The sequence below is a fragment of the Danio aesculapii genome, chromosome 20, assembly GCF_903798145.1.
Source record: "Danio aesculapii chromosome 20, fDanAes4.1, whole genome shotgun sequence".
In the NCBI taxonomy this organism is placed as follows: Eukaryota; Metazoa; Chordata; class Actinopteri; order Cypriniformes; family Danionidae; genus Danio; species Danio aesculapii.
Genome location: NC_079454.1, coordinates 13,520,131 through 13,540,233, shown reverse-complemented (window position 1 = coordinate 13,540,233; position 20,103 = coordinate 13,520,131). Strand labels below are relative to the sequence as shown.

General features: G+C 39.3%; 1 protein-coding gene across 1 annotated transcript in view; it reads right to left on the bottom strand.

The window, feature by feature from the left end:
* si:ch73-74h11.1 (desmoglein-2.1) overlaps positions 1-15,947 on the bottom strand; it is a 34,804-nt gene extending 18,857 nt beyond the window's left edge. The window contains exons 1-9 of the mRNA XM_056481039.1: positions 15,783-15,947; positions 11,661-11,768; positions 9,595-9,753; positions 9,364-9,502; positions 8,552-8,721; positions 8,310-8,444; positions 8,050-8,235; positions 550-1,232; positions 186-328 (exon numbers count right to left, since the gene is read on the bottom strand). Coding sequence (XP_056337014.1) covers positions 186-328; positions 550-1,232; positions 8,050-8,235; positions 8,310-8,444; positions 8,552-8,721; positions 9,364-9,502; positions 9,595-9,753; positions 11,661-11,768; positions 15,783-15,839 — 1,780 coding nt within the window. The 5' untranslated portion in view covers positions 15,840-15,947. The remainder of the gene's footprint in view (positions 1-185; positions 329-549; positions 1,233-8,049; positions 8,236-8,309; positions 8,445-8,551; positions 8,722-9,363; positions 9,503-9,594; positions 9,754-11,660; positions 11,769-15,782) is intronic.
* Positions 15,948-20,103: the final 4,156 nt, after the last annotated feature.

Sequence of the window (20,103 nt, the reverse complement as noted above, 5' to 3'; positions counted from 1 at the left end):
CATTACTCCAAAAATGTATTTAATTGTCTTCTATATTTACAAATATTGTTGCAGTCTAGACATTTTTAAAGAGTTACGCATATACAGTACTCTCTCTCCATTTCAAATGTACATATTTTTTGCTTCCTGACAGATTTAATTAATTTCATTGATGAATGAAACTCATGAGAAGTGAAGATGCTTGCCTTGAGTCATGCAGATAATCTTCGCAAAGTAGGTTCCATTGACCAAAAACTTTGATTCTCGGTCTGGAGCCTTTGTCAGCTTTATCTCAGCAGTTTCCTCATCAATGGTTATCCAGTTATCGGGATCGTGACCTTTGGCATACCTTAATATTCAATTAATGTTCATGAATATAGCTGACTAATGATTTTAGGGTACAACATAAATGATAATCATAAAATCATTAAAAGCAGAAATCACAGAAATCAATGGAAAAACAATAAATCAACATATTTCTATATTTAAAATGCAAAATAAAACTAATAATGTGCACAAGCAGTACACATTATACTACTAATATAACCTTTATCTTGTCTCAAAGCTCACCTCACATTTTCAGCTGGTTCTCCAGTGTCTCCATCTAAAGCAGCAAATGTGCCCAACACCACTGGGAAATCTTCATTTGGATCCTCTGACACTGGAAAGTCTTTCACAGAAGGTGAGAAGCCAGGCCCGTCAGGCAGGTTGTTTACACTAATCTTAACTGGGTAACCTTTCCCGGCTGGTTTTTTATCAGGATCGCTTACGGGTTTGCCAGAAGGACTAGTTCCAGGTTTTGTTCCTGGTTTTGGCCCTGGCTTGACGCCAAGTGAAGGGCCAGGCTTGGCTCCAGGATGAACTCCGGGCTTAAGCCCAACATCTCCACCTGCATCCACTCCGGCACCCAAATCCACTCCAGCATCCAGTCCAGCATCTAATCCAGCATCTAATCCAGCATCTAGTCCAGCATCCAGTCCAGCATCTAGGCCTACATCCAGTCCAGCACCTAAATCCAATCCTGCATCAAGTCCAGCATCCAGCCCAGCATCCAGTCCAGCATCTAATCCTAAACCTAACCCTACACCTAATCCAACTCCCAAACCTGCTCCCACCCCGGCCCCTGCTCCGACACCTGCTCCACCCTTGTCCAGACTGACATCCAGCTCTAAAGCACTTCCGTTTATAAAAGGAGCTACATTTGATATAACCAAATTGAGGTCCAGCTCTTTGACCTTTTCAAAATCAACAGGCTTCAGGAAAGTAGACAGGCATGGGGAAAAAGATAAAACAGGTATAAATCAGATTGTATAATTTAAAGTCATTTTGACAGTAACAGGAAATTCCAAACAATGCCTCAGGTTCTATAACATAAAACGAAACACACGCACATACATTATATAGTTCTCCCAAAATGGAAAAATCTGTCATGATTTACTCACCCCTCACTTGTCACAAACCTGTTTGAGTTTCTATCTTCTGCTGAACACAAAAGCAGCTATTTTGAAAAAGGCTGGTTGCTGGTACCCACTGACTTCCATAGCATTATTTTCCCTTACTATAGAAGTCAATGGGTCCCAGCAACCAGCTCTCTTCCATATATCTTTTTTTTGTGTTTAACAGAAGAAAGAAACTCATAAAAATTTAAAACCATGAGGGAGAATAAATGATGAACTATGGGGTGAACTATCCCTTTAATATACTGCAATTTCAATAGTAGGCCTGTAGTGTAAAGTTAATAACAACCTTTCCTTACATCCTGAATAAATTTGAGCATGTGAGAATGTTTATAACCTTTGTTTAAAAAACCTTTTAAATAATTTAGGTGGACACTTTACAAAAGAGCTGTTAGTTAACATTAATTAATGCTTTTTTTAAATGAACTAACAGTGACCAATTTGTTTGTTGCAATCTTTCCTTATCTTTGTTAATAATAATAATAATAATAATAATAATAATAATAATAATAATAATAATAATAATAATAATAATACAACCATGTTCTATTACATAACTACATTATTCAAATCAAAAGTTATATTTGGTCATTTTAGCTTGGAACAATTAATGCTTTAGATGTATTTGTTGTGCAGCATTAAATAACCCTACAAATGAAACCTAATTGTAAAGTGTTATATATATATAGTGATAAGTACACCCCTCGCAAATCTTTTAAATTAATATTTTAAATAGGAAGCTATACAATATTATATTTGTACATATACATTCGTTTAGTCAACACTGAAGCCAAATCTGGAGTTTATCTAACAAAATAACTTAGGATAATGGTATAAAAACTAGTTTATCCAAATTTATTTGTTATAGAAAAATATTAAATACAAATTTAAATATCAAGAGAAGAAAAAAAATGAAATATTTTTTTGAAATTTTGTAGATTGTATTTTTGTTGTAATATTTGAAATTTTGAAAATTGAAATTAATTATATTATCTTTCAGTTTCTAAATATGTTTGATGACTAAAATATTTTTCGAATAAATATATCTGTTTAATAAATCTGTTTTGTTTAAATGCACCAAAATACATTGCCTATATTCACTGTGTTATGAAGCGGACAGGAGACAGAGGTAAGGAAACGTTAGGGTGTTTATTAAATGACAACAAGGAGCACATGAAGGATAGCCAGGAGGATCAGGAATGATGTTGGGGTCTTTTCCTCCGTGGCTGGGTAACAGGAATACACGAGGATGGACAACACACACCAGATACAGCTGACAGAGGATGACACAGACTTGGAAGGACTGGAAGACAGGACGATTCGGGTGGACCAGGAAGACTAGGAGGAATACAAAGAGAACAGGTAAGTAAAGCGTTTGTTTTAGCTGAGGATGACTACGCTGAGTGGTCGCTCAGTTGTCCGCTTTCGTCGAGACGAGCCCGGACAATGAGCGACTGGAGTGCTGTGCTTTTATCTGGTGCTCGTGAATGTGATGCAGCTGTGTGCTCATTAGAAGTCAGGTGATGGTGATCTTCGTGAGTGGGGATCGTGAGAGCCTGACCAATCCGTGACAGTACCCCCCTCCCCAGGGCCCGCTCCTGAGGGCCGACACCTCCGACGCCGTGGTGGTCTCCCTCTGCCTCTAGGCGCTGGGAACTCAGGGTGGCTCTCATGAAACTCCACCATGAGACTAGGATCGAGAATATCAGCTCTGGGAACCCATGTCCTTTCTTCGGGGCCGTACCCTTCCCAGTCCACCAGGTACTCCAACTGGCCACCACGACGTCGGGAACGCAAGATCTCCTTCACTGCGTAGACGGCTCCTTCTTCTAGGAGCAGTGGAGGAGGGGGTTCCTCTTCGTGGTCAGGCTCTGTGGAGGGAAGAACAGGATCGTGATAGGGTTTCAGGAGTGATACGTGGAATGTAGGGTGAATACGGTAGTGAGAGGGTAATTGTAGTTTGTAGGTGACGGGGTTAACCTGTTCCACGATGGTGAAGGGACCAACAAATCGGGGACTTAACTTGCGAGAGGGCAGTCGCATGCGTATGTCCCGGGTGGATAGCCACACCTTTTGTCCGGGTGTGTATCTGGGTTCTTCAGACCTTCTTCTATCGGCGGTTACCTTGCTTCGACGGACTGCCCTCTGCAGATGTTGATGAGCCTCGTCCCAGACTCTCTCCGCTCCCCCCGAACCAGTGATCCACTGCGGGGACATCAGATGGTTCGCCATCCCAGGGAAAGAGCGGTGGTTGGAAGCCCAGGACGCACTGGAATGGCGTGAGTCCGGTGGAGGGTTGCCGCAGTGAATTTTGGGCATATTCTGCCCAGCCCAAATACTGGCTCCAGGAGCTCTGGTGACCACTGCAGAAGGTCCTCAGGAACCGTCCCACCTCCTGAATCTTCCTCTCTGTCTGCCCGTTGGTTTGGGGATGATATCCAGAAGAGAGGCTGACGGCCACACCTAGGAGCTTGAAGAAGGCTTTCCATAGACGTGAGATGAACTGTGGACCTCTGTCCGACACAATATCTTCTGGAATACCAAATGACCTGAAGACTTGATTAAAGATATTGTCGGCTGTTTCAAAGGCTGTGGGAAGACCTTTCAGAGGGATTAGTTTGACAAACTTTGAGAATCTATCTACGATGACTAGAATACAGGTATTACCTTCTGACGAGGGGAGGTCAGTGATAAAGTCCACTCCTAGGTGTGACCAGGGACGGTTCGGAATCGGCAAGGGATGGAGCTTTCCAGCGGGTAGATGACGTGGGCTCTTGGATTGGGCACAGTCCTTACAGCCCTGAACATATTGCCTCACATCCCTTGCCATGTTTGGCCACCAGAATCGTTGGGATACTAGCGAGAGAGTATTGTTGATCCCTGGATGTCCAGTGCCTAGCGAGGTATGTAAGGAGTGGATCAGATCTACCCGGTGTTCAGGTGGTATGAACTGCCGATGAGGAGGGCATCCCGGCGGAGCAGGGGCTTCCGGAGTGGCAACGACTGGAGGAGCGTTCCAGGTGATCGGACAAATGGAGATGTGTTCGGGAAGAATCTTCGTTGGGAGTTCTTCATGATCGTGATGCTCGTGTAAACGAGAGAGAGCGTCTGCTCTTAGATTCTTGGGTCCTGGACGATAGGAAATGGAGAAATCAAAACGTGAGAAGAAAAGTGACCATCTGGCTTGACGTGGACATAGTCTCTTGGCCTCTTTGATATATTGGAGGTTTTTGTGATCTGTGATCACCTGGAACGGATGTTTGGCTCCCTCCAACCAGTGACGCCACTCCTCCAAGGCTAGCTTGATTGCTAGAAGCTCCCTGTCTCCTATGCTGTAATTCTGCTCCGCCGGGCTCAACTTCCGAGAGAAATAGGCACAGGGATGCAGTCGGGGCGGTGTATCATGATGTTGGGATAATACTGCCCCGACGCCGGTGGTGGATGCGTCCACTTCCACCACGAAAGGAAGATTTGGGTCAGGATGAGTCAGGAGTGGGGCCCTTGTGAACTCCTTCTTAAGAAGGCGGAAGGCTGCGGCTGCTTCTTTGGTCCACTCCAGTCCTTTGGGTTTACCCTTGAGGAGATTAGTGAGAGGTGATGTAATCCTGCTGTAGTCCTTGATAAACCGTCTATAAAAGTTAGCAAACCCAAGAAACCTCTGGAGCTCCTTAATGGAAGTGGGTTCTGACCAGGATAGAACAGCCTCAATTTTCTTCCCATCCATACGTATACCGGTTTGGTCAATGATGTATCCCAAGAAATGAATCGACTTCTGGTGGAATGAGCATTTCTCCGCTTTGAGGTAGAGGTGATGTTCTCTCAATGTGTGTAGGACCTCCGCAACGTGTTGGCGATGTTCGGCCTCACTCCGGGAGTAAATGAGGATGTCATCTATGTACACTATTACAAAGTGGTGAAGAAACTCCCGGAGGACTTCATGAATGAAGTTTTGGAATACGGAGGGGGCGTTGACCAGACCGTAAGGCATGACCTCATATTCATAGTGGCCAGTAGGGGTCACGAATGCTGTCTTCCATTGGTCCCCCTCACGTATTCTTATCAGATTATACGCGCTGCGGAGGTCCAATTTAGTGAAGACTTTAGCTTCTCGGAGCTGTTCCAAAGCGGCTGGTACCAGAGGAAGGGGATATCGGTATTTTACTGTACCGTTATTTAGGACCCTGTAGTCGATGCATGGACGCAGCCCTCCGTCCTTCTTGGCCACAAAGAAGAAGCTTGAGGCGGCTGGTGATTTTGAGTGACGTATGTACCCCTGACTCAGAGCCTCCCTTATGTAATCTTCCATTGCCTGATTCTCTGGAAGCGAGAGCGGGTAGATCCTACCTCTTGGCAACTGGGCATCTGGAACTAGGTCGATCGCGCAGTCCCATGGCCGATGCGGCGGTAGCTGGGAAGCTCTCTTGGGGCAGAAGACATCATGAAAGGAGCTGTACTCCTTAGGAATGTGGATAGACTGCTTCTCAGGAGGACTCTCGACCGATGTTGTAAACAAAGAAATGGGGTTCCGACCTTGAAGAGGGAGATTTGGAAAACAGGTAGGTGTACATCCAGATCCCCATTTCTTTATCTCTCCTGTGCCCCAAGAGATGATGGGATCGTGCTTCACCAGCCACGGGCGCCCTAGAATGATGTCCATATTTGCACCCTCCAGAACCAGAAATTGAATCCTCTCTTGATGTAACAACCCCACTTGAAGAAGGATGTCTTCGCATTGTCGATGGATACGGGTCGAAGATCGAGTGCACTGGGTTATCGGTTGTATCTGGTATATATGCGAGGACGCCTCAGTACGTAGGTGGAGTTGACGACAGAGGGATTGGGAGATGAAGTTCCCTGCTGACCCGGAGTCGATGAGGGCTGTGACAAGGAGAGAAATAGAGGCAGTAGTTATTTGTACGGTGGTAGTAAGTGGTTTACATTGTTCAATATTCGTACTGAATACACTCACTGAAGTCCGAATGGGACGAAGGGGACACTCCATACGGGTGTGTCCACTGACACCGCAGTATAGACACAGACCCCGGGTCAGCCTCCTCTGTCGTTCCGCTGATGTCAGTCTTCCAGACTCTATTATCATGGGTTCTGGTTCTGGAGAGGCTGTTGACTCAGGCGATTGGAGGAGTGCAGACGAGGGGGTGATGGTGTCCTGTTGATAGGAACGGAGACGATCGGAACATCGGAGAGAATGTTGGATGAATCTCTCCAGACCCATAGTATCATCTAATGTGGCCAGCTGGATTCGGAGAGTGGGTTCCAAGCCGAGCCGGTACGTGGTCAACAACGATCTCTCATTCCATCCACTTGCAGCTGCTAGAGTGCGAAACCGGAGAGCATATTCCTGTGTAGATAGAGTACCTTGCTTTAGATGATACAGCTGCTCTCCAGCGGCTACTTCCCCATCAGAACGTCCAAACACCTCTTTGAAATACTCCGTGAAGGTAGTGATGGAATTCATGACCGGCCCGGCTTGGTTCCAGATCGTCTCAGCCCATTTAAGTGCAGGCCCAGAGAGTAGTGATACGATGTAGGCGATCTTTGACTTATCTGTGGGATATAGAGAAGGTTGCATTTCGAATATGAGGGAACATTGTAACAGAAAACCATTGCACTCCCCCGCTCCGCCTGAGTAGGGCGCTGGTCGGGCCATGGGACTGGAAGGAAGGGCCGAAGAAGAAACTGTGGAGGCGGAAGTGCTCGGTGCTGGTGGTGCGTTGGAAAGTGGAGCTGGTGGCTGTAGAATCCGCTTCAACTGGTCCACCAGCTCTTGAAAGTGATCGGGGGTGCTCATGTTGTCGTCGTTATTGGTCCGGGCTTCTGTTATGAAGCGGACAGGAGACAGAGGTAAGGAAACGTTAGGGTGTTTATTAAATGACAACAAGGAGCACATGAAGGATAGCCAGGAGGATCAGGAATGATGTTGGGGTTTTTTCCTCCGTGGCTGGGTAACAGGAATACACGAGGATGGACAACACACACCAGATACAGCTGACAGAGGATGACACAGACTTGGAAGGACTGGAAGACAGGACGATTCGGGTGGACCAGGAAGACTAGGAGGAATACAAAGAGAACAGGTAAGTAAAGCGTTTGTTTTAGCTGAGGATGACTACGCTGAGTGGTCGCTCAGTTGTCCGCTTTCGTCGAGACGAGCCCGGACAATGAGCGACTGGAGTGCTGTGCTTTTATCTGGTGCTCGTGAATGTGATGCAGCTGTGTGCTCATTAGAAGTCAGGTGATGGTGATCTTCGTGAGTGGGGATCGTGAGAGCCTGACCAATCCGTGACACACTGAGAAACGGATAAAAATTTTCATTTTCAAACTGGGGTGTACTCAATATGCTGAGCACTGTATATTGAGTTTGTCTTTGTTTATTTATTTTTCAAATGATAACATTTTCAATATATTTACTTATTAATTTATAAATATCACTGTAAGTCATACATCATAACATTTTACAAGCAAAAGCATTTAAAAAATATATTTTTATATTTTCTTTTTTTTCCCCAAAGATTAATAGAACAAATGATTGTACTGAGCTCTGAACAAGCTTCATGACATAAAAAGCTGAATGTTTCTTAAATTAAGCATTTACCTTGATGAGTTTTAGAATTCCCTCATTGGTTTTAGGGTCCGTTTCAATGGAGAAGAGATTGTCTTCATTTCCTTTCTGAATGTCAAACACTGCCAGCCAGTTATCAGTGAATTTCAGATCTTTGTCCTGGGCTTTAATTCTCATGACAACCACATCAACCACACCTTCATCAACACTACCTGAATACTAACAGAGGAAAGACAACAGCTATTAAATACAAAACCCTTAAAAACACAACAACTACCATTTTAAAATCTTACCTCTTCTTTCTCAAGAGTGGGAACATTGTCATTTATATCCAGAATATTAATATGCACTGTGCCTGTTCCTGTGTTGCCAGACGAAGCTCCGTCCATATCAACTCCCTGAACTATTAAAGTATATTTATCATGTCTCTGTAAAAGAAAAATGGCCAGAAACCTGCATTTAAATCATCATGTTGCATTTTACATGAACCTGCTAATATTGTGGGGTATTTACTGTATATCAGTTTTCATGTTACCTCTCGATCCAGGATTTTCTCCTTCACATAAACATTCCCAGTTGCTCTATCAATGGAGAACATATTTCCTGATTCAGCAGGGGATTGTTTTATTATACTGTATGCTATTTTGGAATTGATTGTGCCCTCCTCATCTGCATCAGTAGCTCTTATCTGCATAACAGGTGTTCCTGTAATTTCATAAGAATGTTGAGATAATATAAATCTGTTTGCTGTTATCTAATATATATATATATATATATATATATATATATATATATATATATATATATATATATATATATATATATATTTCCCCCAATTTTATTCAAACTTACTGCATATTAATTAGTATCATCTGTTAATATTTAGTTATTTCCCAACCTAAAATTTCCATTTATATCTCACAATCCACAACCTTGAATTTTTACATAAGAATTTTGGCATTTCTAATCTGCATTTCTGACATTTTCCAAATATAAATGATATAAATCAAACAATAAATAAATTTTATGAAAACAAATATGAATAAAAGTATCAATCGTGATATTAACCAAAGCACCGATATATTTATTCAATGTCCAAAAACAAATTTGACAGATGCTGAACTCATAATAAAATAAAAACTGAAAAAAACTTTACGCTCAGAAAAATGACAGGAGATGCAAACACAAATACAAGTGTAAACTTCAAGATAATTTTTTAAGTTTCAGGATATTAATGTCAATTTTGACAAATTAATTGTCAGAATAGTTACTTTATTCATTTTAATTATGTGGTGGAGAAACTTTCATAATTCAAAGAGCAAAAAAATTATAAATAAATGAACCCACCAATCTTGCTGCTTTCCTTCACAGATCCCCTTTGCGGTCTGAATATTGGAAAGTTATCATTCTGATCCTCAACTTTAATCTTAAGCATAATGTTTTCTTCAGCTATTGATCCGTTACGATATTTAGCGATGCCAGTTAGCTACACAAAAGAAAAATGTATCTCTGTAATTAATTATTTCAGTCAACTGTCATTTCAGTATCTTTGACTGCCGGACATGGGACACAACTCACGTTGTATGAAGATGTTTTTTCTCTGTCCAGCAGACCTGTGACTCTGACATAACCATTCTCAGGATTGATAACAAACAAATTATAGGGTAGCTTGTCGGCACCATGACCTGTTAGTCCATATTCCACCACCTGCCAGTTAATATCTTTATCAGATCGGATCTAGAAAAGAGCAAGACAATATTATAAGAATAACTGTGGAAACGTGCATTTTTTGTTTGGCAAAATGACAAAAAAAAAAAAAAAAAAAAAAAAAAAAAAAAAAAAAAAAAATTATATTTAACATTTAAACATAGACCACATTAATCAATTACCATTTGTTTTTATGAAAAAAAAAAACAAACAAACAAAAAAAACAAAACAAAGAACAAATGACATCTTAATGTTTTAAAAAATATTGGTACATTTATTTAAATATCACATAATTTTTGTCACTGGTGTTACCTACTTTTAAACAGAGAAAAATAAAGTGCAGAAGATTATGTTTTATCAATTTTAATCAGGTTTATTAAAAGTCAAGTTAGGTTACCAGAGTGATATTTATTACAGAATGACAGATTTTTGTTAAACTGCAACACAACTATAAGGCACAATTACTTTCATAATATTTTATAATTAGTATTTTGCTTTTTAATATAGCCTATTCGCTTGTTATTAATACATTGTAGTTTTAGTGGTAGAAAAAAAATTGTTTTAACCTCAAAATAAAGCCCTTCCTTCTGCACATAACACTGGGGACGAGCCGTTTTGTGGTGTTTGGAATATTACAGAAAAAACACATTGATCACTCAAAAAGGGTGTAATTGATTAAATATTGTTTCGTTTTAAAATATAAAGAAATAGTAACCCTAAAGATTTCTTTAAAGTGTAATATTGCTGTTAAGTTTATAAAACAGGAAAAATTGCACGTTTATGTAGAATGATCCACAAAGGCGTCATATTTTGAAGGCAATTTCGCTGTCAAAATATCCATGCGTGATGCGTCATTCTCAGTCATTCACGTTGGCAAATCCCAGCGAATTCCCGAGTTAGAATGCATTAAACGACACGTTGTTGTTACCTTAAATATTTAATGGTTTATGGGATTGTACATTTATAAAAATACGAGTAATTTTTCGCGTCAGAAATAGCTTATTTTCCTCAGGTGAAAGCCCAATCGCCTGTAGGCTTAAATGCGGAATTTACAAAACTGCGACTCACTTTCAAGACAACGTAGAAGTAAGTATCCACTCCTATAACCTTTTCGTACATTTTTATTCGCAGTTTGTTAAAGAAGCTTGAATCATGTCACTGAACAGCTACGTGGTAACAAAGCTAATAACACAGCTCCAGGATATTTACAATGTAGAAATTAACGTACCCTAAAACCATCTAATGAACTAGAGTCTGGATGTATGTATGTATGCATGCATGTAGGCTATTTATTTATTTATTTATTTATTTATTTATTTATTTATTTATTTATTCTTCTTCAAAAAGTATTACATCGTAAAACTAGCTCTAATTCAAATATAAATGCTAACAGCTTTTGTTTTTGCTGAGTCTCAAAGAATATGGAGCTGCAGACTATATATGAGTGAATTTATGAAACAGGTGAAAATGTGCAGCTTATAGAAAAACCAGTGCGTCCAGGTCTGTGTTTTTCAAATGATAGCGCAAACAAGGAAAGACTAACATCAGGGCCACCCATATGCAAAACATGTCCTTTAGTAAGGCCAACATACATCAAACACAGGCCCACACAACACATACATGATGGGCTTTCTTGTTTTATGGGGACTTTCAATAGAAGATTTTTTCTTCTCCAGAAAATATATTCTGTCCTCTTAGCCCAACTGTAACCTTAATCCTGACCCTTACAGAAAACATTCTGAATACATTTAAACAAAAACAAAAACTTAATTCTGCAAGATTTATGAGTCGATTTCCTTATGGCAACAACAAAAATGTCCATACTAATGAGGTTCATACAGAGCCTATAAAAAATGACACCCCCACCCCCCACCCCAACGTGGCAAATACCAGGCAGCAGGTGATCACTCACACACAGATTATTCTGAAATGCTTACTTTTGCCACATATTCCTCCTTTGTGTAGTCTACATTCTCATACAGTCTTGTTGGTGGAAGAATCCACTCTCGCTTCTTCCGATGAGATCTGATGCTGGCTTTTGATCCCTAAAAAATGTAAATTATAATTTTTTAAACATTTACAACGTTTAGCATTGACATTGAAAAACATGATCATTTATTCATTATCTACCCCACAATAAATTATTTTATGTTTTTGGGCTATTATCTGAAACTACTTAAGACAAAATAAACAACCTATATACAAATCTGAAATGTAGCGATGTATTCAAATTACTTATATGACAAGTTCATGTTTAGATTTTACATTTAAAAAGTACACATCATATTATTATATTATTAGCAACTTATTTTTTAACCATCGCACCCAAGTGTATGTGTGTGGCCATATTTGAATACATAAAATTATAGCAAATATATTTGAGTATGTTTCATATATAAATGAAAGTGTCCATATTTAGAAATATGTTGCATATACATATTTTATATATAAAATCCAAATATGAACATATATAATTTGCATATATTACCATATCTCATATTTCTAAGTGGGAAGATTTCTTGTAGCTCAAATAGTACAACATAGATAGAAATGCTGCGATCGAACTGATTAAATGTTTTCCTTCAATGCAATGTCAGCCACATAATTAGTAATATATTTGTTTAGTTTAATGTGATATACTAAAATAACCCCAACCATACAGCTGGATTTTGACCCAGTTTCATTTATTTTGGGTATACCTAATGGACGCATTTTTTCATTGGCTATTAAGAAATTGTATAATATATTAATTTTTATTAAGGTTGGCACAAGATCCATTTTGAGTTAATTCTCCTAGAACATACTACCCATGTTTTACACACAATTTTTTTTTTCGAAGTTTGGACTCCATATTTGGAACCTAGTCTTTGCCCTATCATGCTAAAAGGAATATTTTAAGTGTATTATTATTCGAAAAATAAGCAATGTTTTTAGCCCCCTTTCTGGTCTGTTTTATTTGGGGTAGTCCTGTTTTATATATATAAGCTTTTTTTCTTTTTTCCTTTTTGTTTTTCTCCATTGTTCTTTGTTGATATTTTACTTTGCGTGTCTTTTGAAGATGCATTGTTATGTCTGTAGTATAGTACGGTGGCCGGGAAGTGCAAAACAATATTACAAAGTGTGAAACACTTTTACAAAGCTCGAGACAAAAATACATTTTGAAAAACATTTTTACTAATCATAAGTCACAATTACGTAGGAAAAACAATTTTACCAAGGACGAAACAAATTTACATTTCAGAAAAAAATAACAAAACGCAAAGAACTTTTACAAGTCCCGAAACAAATTTACAATTACAGATTCCTTACGGAAAGGGAATGTCCCACACACCGGAAGTGACGTGGAACGTACACCGGGAGTGAGGCGGGGAAAAGTGTTGTTGGTGGTGAGCGCGGTAAATTTGTACTGTGGAATACATGATGTATATAAAGTTTATGGTGACCGAACATGGACTGCGGTCGAGGGATGTTTTGCGGCAAACACATGAGCAGCTTAACACGATTTTGCTTTACGTGTGGTCAGTCCTTGGAGTTTATAAAGGGCGCGGACCAGACGGAAACACCAGACATACTGCATCACTCCATCAATGTGTTCAATGTTTTAACGAGGGCCACTTGTACGCTGTAATCGTGGGTATGATGTCAAGTGTACACGGTGTAAACATCTGCTTGAGGACTCTTAACAGTAAACTGAAAGAAGCCAGTGTTATGGTTTAACTGGTGTCTGTGTTAACTGGTGATGTAAACTATTCACGTTTGCAGATTCGTCACTTTTTCACAGCAACAAAACATGCCCATACCAGATAAAGATTCTTATTACTGGGTGTCAGTGTAAAAATTATTGATTTTATTATTTCTGTAGCAGAACAGTACATAACCAAAATTAATGTAAATAAATAATTATAATTGACATGTCATCAACAGGATTCGAACCCTTGTCAAAAGGTTCAGTGCAGGTATCAACCGACCTATCTAACTGAGCTATCCAGGTCTGCATGGTGAGGTTGTTTTCGATATTTTTATCAGTCAACATATGTCATGCTATGATTGTTTCCATGTACTTGCGTTTACATGTTTCTACATACTCTGACACTGATATTTCCTCAGAATTGCTCTAAATTACAAAACGATGTTTTATCGCAGTTGATAAAACCATGATTTTTATTGTAGTAGACGTGTTAAGCTGTTTCTACAAAGTCACACATGAGCTGATATTTTCCGGTGTCTGGTACATACTACGTCACTTCCGGTGTGTGGGACATTCCCTTTCCGTAAGGAATCTGTAATTGTAAATTAGTTTCGGGACTTGTAAAAGTGTTTTGCATTTTGTTATTTTTTTCTGAAATGTAAATTTGTTTTGTCCTTGGTAAAATAGTTTTTCCTATGTAATTGTGTCTTATGTTTTACAAATGTTTTACAAAATGTATTTTTGTCTCGAGCTTTGTAAAAGTGTTTCACACTTTGTAATATTGTTTTGCACTTCCCAGCCACCGTAGTATTGTAATGTGAAGGGACGCTGAAAACAGGGAGTGAGGATCTAAATGCAGGCTTTATTATACAGAGATAGTCAGGCAACAATGGTCAACACAGAGGCAAATGGATGTATGTAGAAAAATCTGTAGTCGTAGTCAGTACAGGCAGGCAACAGGCAACGTAAATAAACAAAGCGGGGGTCAAAAACACAGCAAGGAAAACGCGTCAAAATGTTTACAATACTGTACAACAAGACTAAACAACTTCTGTGTGTTTATGTGCTGACTTTATAGTCCATGTAATCAGTTAATGAGCAGCTTCAGCTGTGAGTGTTTGCAATCAGACAGGAACGTGTGAGTGGTGCATGACTGGATTTTGTAGTTCTTTTGCTGGCAGATTTGTAGTTCTCCAGCAATCTATGAAGGTTATATCGCTGGTGATCATGACAATTATTGTGAAAATCCAATAAATATAATTATAAAAAAAAAAAAAAAAAAACTAAATAACCCCCACTCTATTCTTTTTTTGTCAGAAACAATCATTTCAGGTCTTGGAGCCTAATGAGTTGATGAGGTTAATCTTTGATTAAGGAGATATTCAAAATGTATAAGTATTTAGAGGTCTTCCAGTGGTCTTAAAGTGTGTAGTCATAAAAACAAAGATAATATAGAATAACTGCATTAATAGCTGCCATTTTAGTGACCTTCATGACATGTCACGCCAATTTTATCTACACTGTAAACAGTTTATGTTTGGCCTCTGTTGATGGTTTAGAAAAATAGATCAAAATACAAATTTTTTTATGCATGTAAATGTGTACAACATTGCATAATTGCAAGGCTTATCATGTGAAACTTATCCTTTTACACATTTTCTCTCTGTGCTTGTAAATACTTTTGTAAATTATTTTTGAGCATTACAGCACACAAGACATGCCAATAGTGTTTGTACACAGAAGTGAACATACATTAATTGAAAAAAAAACATCCTTATATGTGATTTTTCTTACTTAATGTTATCTGAATACCTGTATATATCTAAATCTTTCTGTTTTACAGTAAACTAAACTAGAACATGTTGTTTCCACATACACAGCAATGCCTCTATCTGCATGTCTGCAGTAAGAACCTGCAGGTTTTAACTTGAGACTATGCTACCCACAGGCACTTTTCATATCAGCTCTGATAGCTCGTATACAGTACGTCTCCTTGCCAAGGATTAAGATGACATTAGGCCTTACCAATTAGTGACTAATATGACAGTCATTTTCATACACATCTTTATTTTACCATGCGTTTACTTGCTTGTGCTTTATATTTACTTGTCTTTTCAGAAGTGTTCGGAACAAATCTATGAATTTAACACAACATAATGTCACAAATAATAAAAGCTTTATTATTATTATTATTTTAAATTTTAAGGGTTTGTTTGACCAATAGTAGCAAATATGTGAAGAAGGTATAGTATGTTATTAATGAATAGTGCTTAGTCATTATAACTTGTAAACATATCATGTAAAACAAACACAATTTGGCTGAATATGCAATAAATGTAGTGCTGGTACACCAATTGGTTCTGTCACTTACCACAATCCTGAACATCAGCAGGACCAAAAGTGTTTGTCCAAGCCAAACAGGAGACATGACTGCTGTGGTTTTAAAAATGCAAGCAGTCAGTCCTTGTTTCTTGCGTCTTCTCTCGTCCTTCACTTTCAGTCGTGACCTGTTGATCAGAGCTGTGCTTGTGTGGAAGGTTTGAGGAGAGGGTTGGAAATGTGGGGGGGGGGGCAGGTTTCTGATCACTTTTGGGTGGGGCCTTTGAAACAGCATTTTCTCTTGAACACACCCAAACTTGAGAGCGTTTCTGTTGTAGAGGAGCTCCCTTCCATATCTTTCTCAAATTACTGTGTTTGAAGTTCACAATTAGTTTTGTTTGACGTAAAAGAAGCAAATACAACATTTATACTAAAATTTCAGGTTTTAGTGACAGCTGTATGTGAGGGTTTACAGGTGTGCATGAGCATAGAAAGGGTCATTTTTGATTTTTTTGGAAAAAATATTTTAGTGGGAGTGTGAAATGACAAGAAAATACAGAAATTAGTAACACCCAGTGCACGTATATGCAAATGATGTCTTTAGGTTATGTACCGAAACAAAGTGAAGCTGTGAATTGCTCACTTTTGACACATGCTCCACCTTTGTGTAGTCAACATTCCAACTCAGTCTTGTTGGTGGAAAATATTTTCAGAAAATAAAATATTGAGATGCACATTTTTGCACAAATTAAATTGCATAGATTGCAAAATATCAAAGCAACTGTTTATTTTGGGACACATATAAGGATATATGTATAAGTATATATATATATATATATATATATATATATATATATATATATATATATATATATATATATATATATATATATATATATGGAGATATATATGTTTACATGACAACACTATGTAAAAAAAGAAAAAAATTCAGACTTTTTCATCTCCACCTCTACCGCATATGACTACTGCGTTTCAAATTATGTGTCGGACTTCTGGTTTGTTTAACTTCCATTAAAATAACTGAAACAAATCGTTTCAGATAAAAAAGTTGTGCTACAAATAATCTAGTCTATAGTGAAAACTGAATGAGAGATATGTTTAACTTTCTCATGAAAATGAATGTTGTGCTTTAACATTTTCAATTTTAATTCAATTCATCTTTATTTCTATAACGCTTTAACATTGCAGATTGTGTCAAAGCAGCTTAATATAGAAGTTCTAGTAAATTGAAACTGTGTCTGTCCTGTATTCAGAGTTAAAGTTCAGTTCAGTGTGGTTTAATTTTCACAGCTGAAAGTCCAATCACTGAAGAGGAAATTCATCAGTGCGCAACTCCCAAACCAAGCAAGCCAGTGGCAACAGCAGTGGGGAACAAACTTCCCTCATTGACATTATTAATAATTAATCATTAATTGATAATGACATTAGTAACTCAAGCATATCTCTGGAGAAGGTTCTTTTCATTTCATGTTTTGTTCCTATATTTTATCTTTGTATTATACAGCACACTAATATTTAACATGTCCATAATATTGATTCATAAATTCTCTTTTCTCATTTCAAGATCTTTTGGGCTATTCATGATCTGGTGAAAGTAATTTTGTTTTGTTAATATCCAATAAGATTCCTTTTAATATTCGATTCCATGGAATAACTGTAAGGAGAATAATAACACCTCATGATACCCAGTTTTTAAAACACTTCACTGATTGTTTACAGTTCAATGGAGTTTTACTCCCATAATTCATTTCAAGAGTTCACACTTAGCTCATGACTTACAAAAGCTTGTTTGTCATGCTGTCCCGGGAGAGAGAGCCCTGATCTCAAGGGATCCTCGAGTCCAGGGCTCTCTCCCTTTGCGGGGCGAGGGGAGATTGAGCTCAATGCGGTCTCAAAGCTCCCCTGCAGCTAAGGCCAAGGTGAACTCCCTGAGAGCGAGATGTCTAGTAGAACAGACTTGGGTTTAGGTGGTCTATAATGTAGAGCGTATTTAGCTTTGAGAAAAACCGGGGGACCCCTTAGAAAACCCGTGTGGACATGTGCCAGCTCCACCCAGAAATGCCAGATGCTACAGCAAGGAGCCAGAGCCAATGGAATTCCTGCTGGTCGCTGGGCCACTGAGCCACCTATTCTGGATAAAGGTGGAAGGAGGGGAGGAGGGGGGTTTCTTCAAGATGAAGATAGTTGCAAAGAGAAAAGGAGGATATATATATATAGGAACTTACGATGCTTTGATTGGAGGATCGGGATTAGCTAATATGAGCCAGCTGGGTCCAGGGCTCTCTCCCTTTGCGGGGCGAGGGGAGATTGAGCTCAGGGCGGTCTCAAAGCTTCCCAAGAAGCAAATAATAGATGCTCGGGACAGCAGCCGCGTGTTCACATGAAAAAAATCCCAGAAAAGCTGGAAAAATGCTATATCTGGCTACTGGATATACAATAAGGTACAAAGGTGATAGTGAAGTACTATGCGAAATGAGTGGGTTAATAAAACGATAGACAACTAAGCTATGGAAATGAACAATACAGCGGAAGCACTCAATGCTGGCAAGGGGAGAGCTGCTGAAAGTGGTGGTTACAGTTGTAGCGGAAGCACTCAATGCTGGCCTGGGAAAGGGAAATATAACATTGATATACTGTATGATGGTATACAGACCATGCAAAAAGTCAAAAGGGGGTTAGAAGACTAAAGCGGCGTTAGATGCAAAGAAAAATACATATGAATAGTAAATGAACTGCTATGCAGAATACATGCATTAGAAAGATACTGGTGTATAACAGAACGCAGGCAGGTGGGGGCAATATGTGAAGCTCCTGTGAGAGCTGAAGCTCGTATTGACTCCTGCGGGAATCCGAGCTAGGGAAAAATGGAGAGAGAGGTTAGATGAAGTCAAGGGCATGGAATAAATAGCTAGGAGAAAAATGCAAAAATACCCGAAATGTTAAACGTAAAGTACTAATGGACTGCTGATTAACAAACACGGAGTAGATATTTAGTAAATAACTGTATGGCATAACTAAACATCAGCCGGTACATTAAAGCAGCTGTAAAAATGTGAATATGCTAATGATGCTATACTGGATATACGAACTATTCAATAAGAAAGATCTTAAAGCAGACGAGGCAAGCGATGCTGGCAATGGGGAAAGAAAGGGAAGGGCTGCTGGGAGAAAACATGGTTACTATGCACAATACGGAACATGATAATGTGAAATGTAATTAAACTGTGCAAAATGCTATGTGGATACTGGTGAATTGCTGTACGGAAGGAAAAACTAATGCGGCGAAAGCACTTGATGCTGGCAGGGGAGACAGGAAGGTGAGAGAACGGATGGGGCTTTGCGAGAGCCGTAGCCCCTACTGACTCCTGCGGGTGTCGGGCCGTAGAGAGGATTTGTAGGGGTGAAACACATAGAAGGCTTATTCTAGGGAAGTGACAAAGGAGTGATCAATGTTGGGCTGGGCGGTTTGATAAAACGAACTGGGCTTCTTTAAGGTGAAAATGACTGAGGCGAATGTAGGATTTAAAAGCTTCAGAGGACCAACGACCGAGAGTCTGGATCTGAAGCTGGGAAAGCCCATTGGCAGCTGCGGTCGTTGCAGAGCCAATTCTGAACGAGTGGCTAGAATATGGTTCAGGAGGGAATCCTGAGAGGCGGAGGACTTCTTTGAGGTGTTTCTGGGACCAGAAACATGAAACTGGACGCTTAGCGTCGTCAGTAAAAAGAGGGGCTAGAGGGTTTGTTTCTTGTAATCTCCTTAAAGTTAAGGTATTGAGAGGGTTTGAAAGGGGTGGGTGGGGGAGGGGATATTGAAAATGTAGATAAAATGTCCTTTGTGGAACTGATCCGTTTTACTTTGTTTGATGAGGTGAGTTCAGAGCATATAAGGATGCCGAAAAAGGCCAAAGTAAACATGGCATCTAAAGTGCGTGCTGTGTTAGGGGAGTTGTAATTTTTGCGTAATGTACGAATGCATGCAGAAAGGATGTTGAGAGTGATGGGTTTTCTGGAATCTGGAGTGGTGGGGTGAGTTCTTTGAATGCTTTTGATGAGAAGAGAAGTTCGTGAAAAAATTGGATCCCGCTGAGGTAGCTTTTGATGGAACTAGCTTGGATACGTTTGGCTGTGTGTAAGTGCGAAATATAGGAAGTAATGGGCACGTTTAGCAGACATAATAAATAGTTTTTTCGCTGATGTCCAAATGAGGAGTCTAAGAAGCGACATTAATGGTGGTGAATGAGAATGCCTTTTATTTATGCATTGAACTGTGGCTTAATTGTCGCAATGAATGAGAATGCTAGAGGTGGACCATTCATCTCCCCATAGTATGGCGGCCGCTGCTATAGGGTATA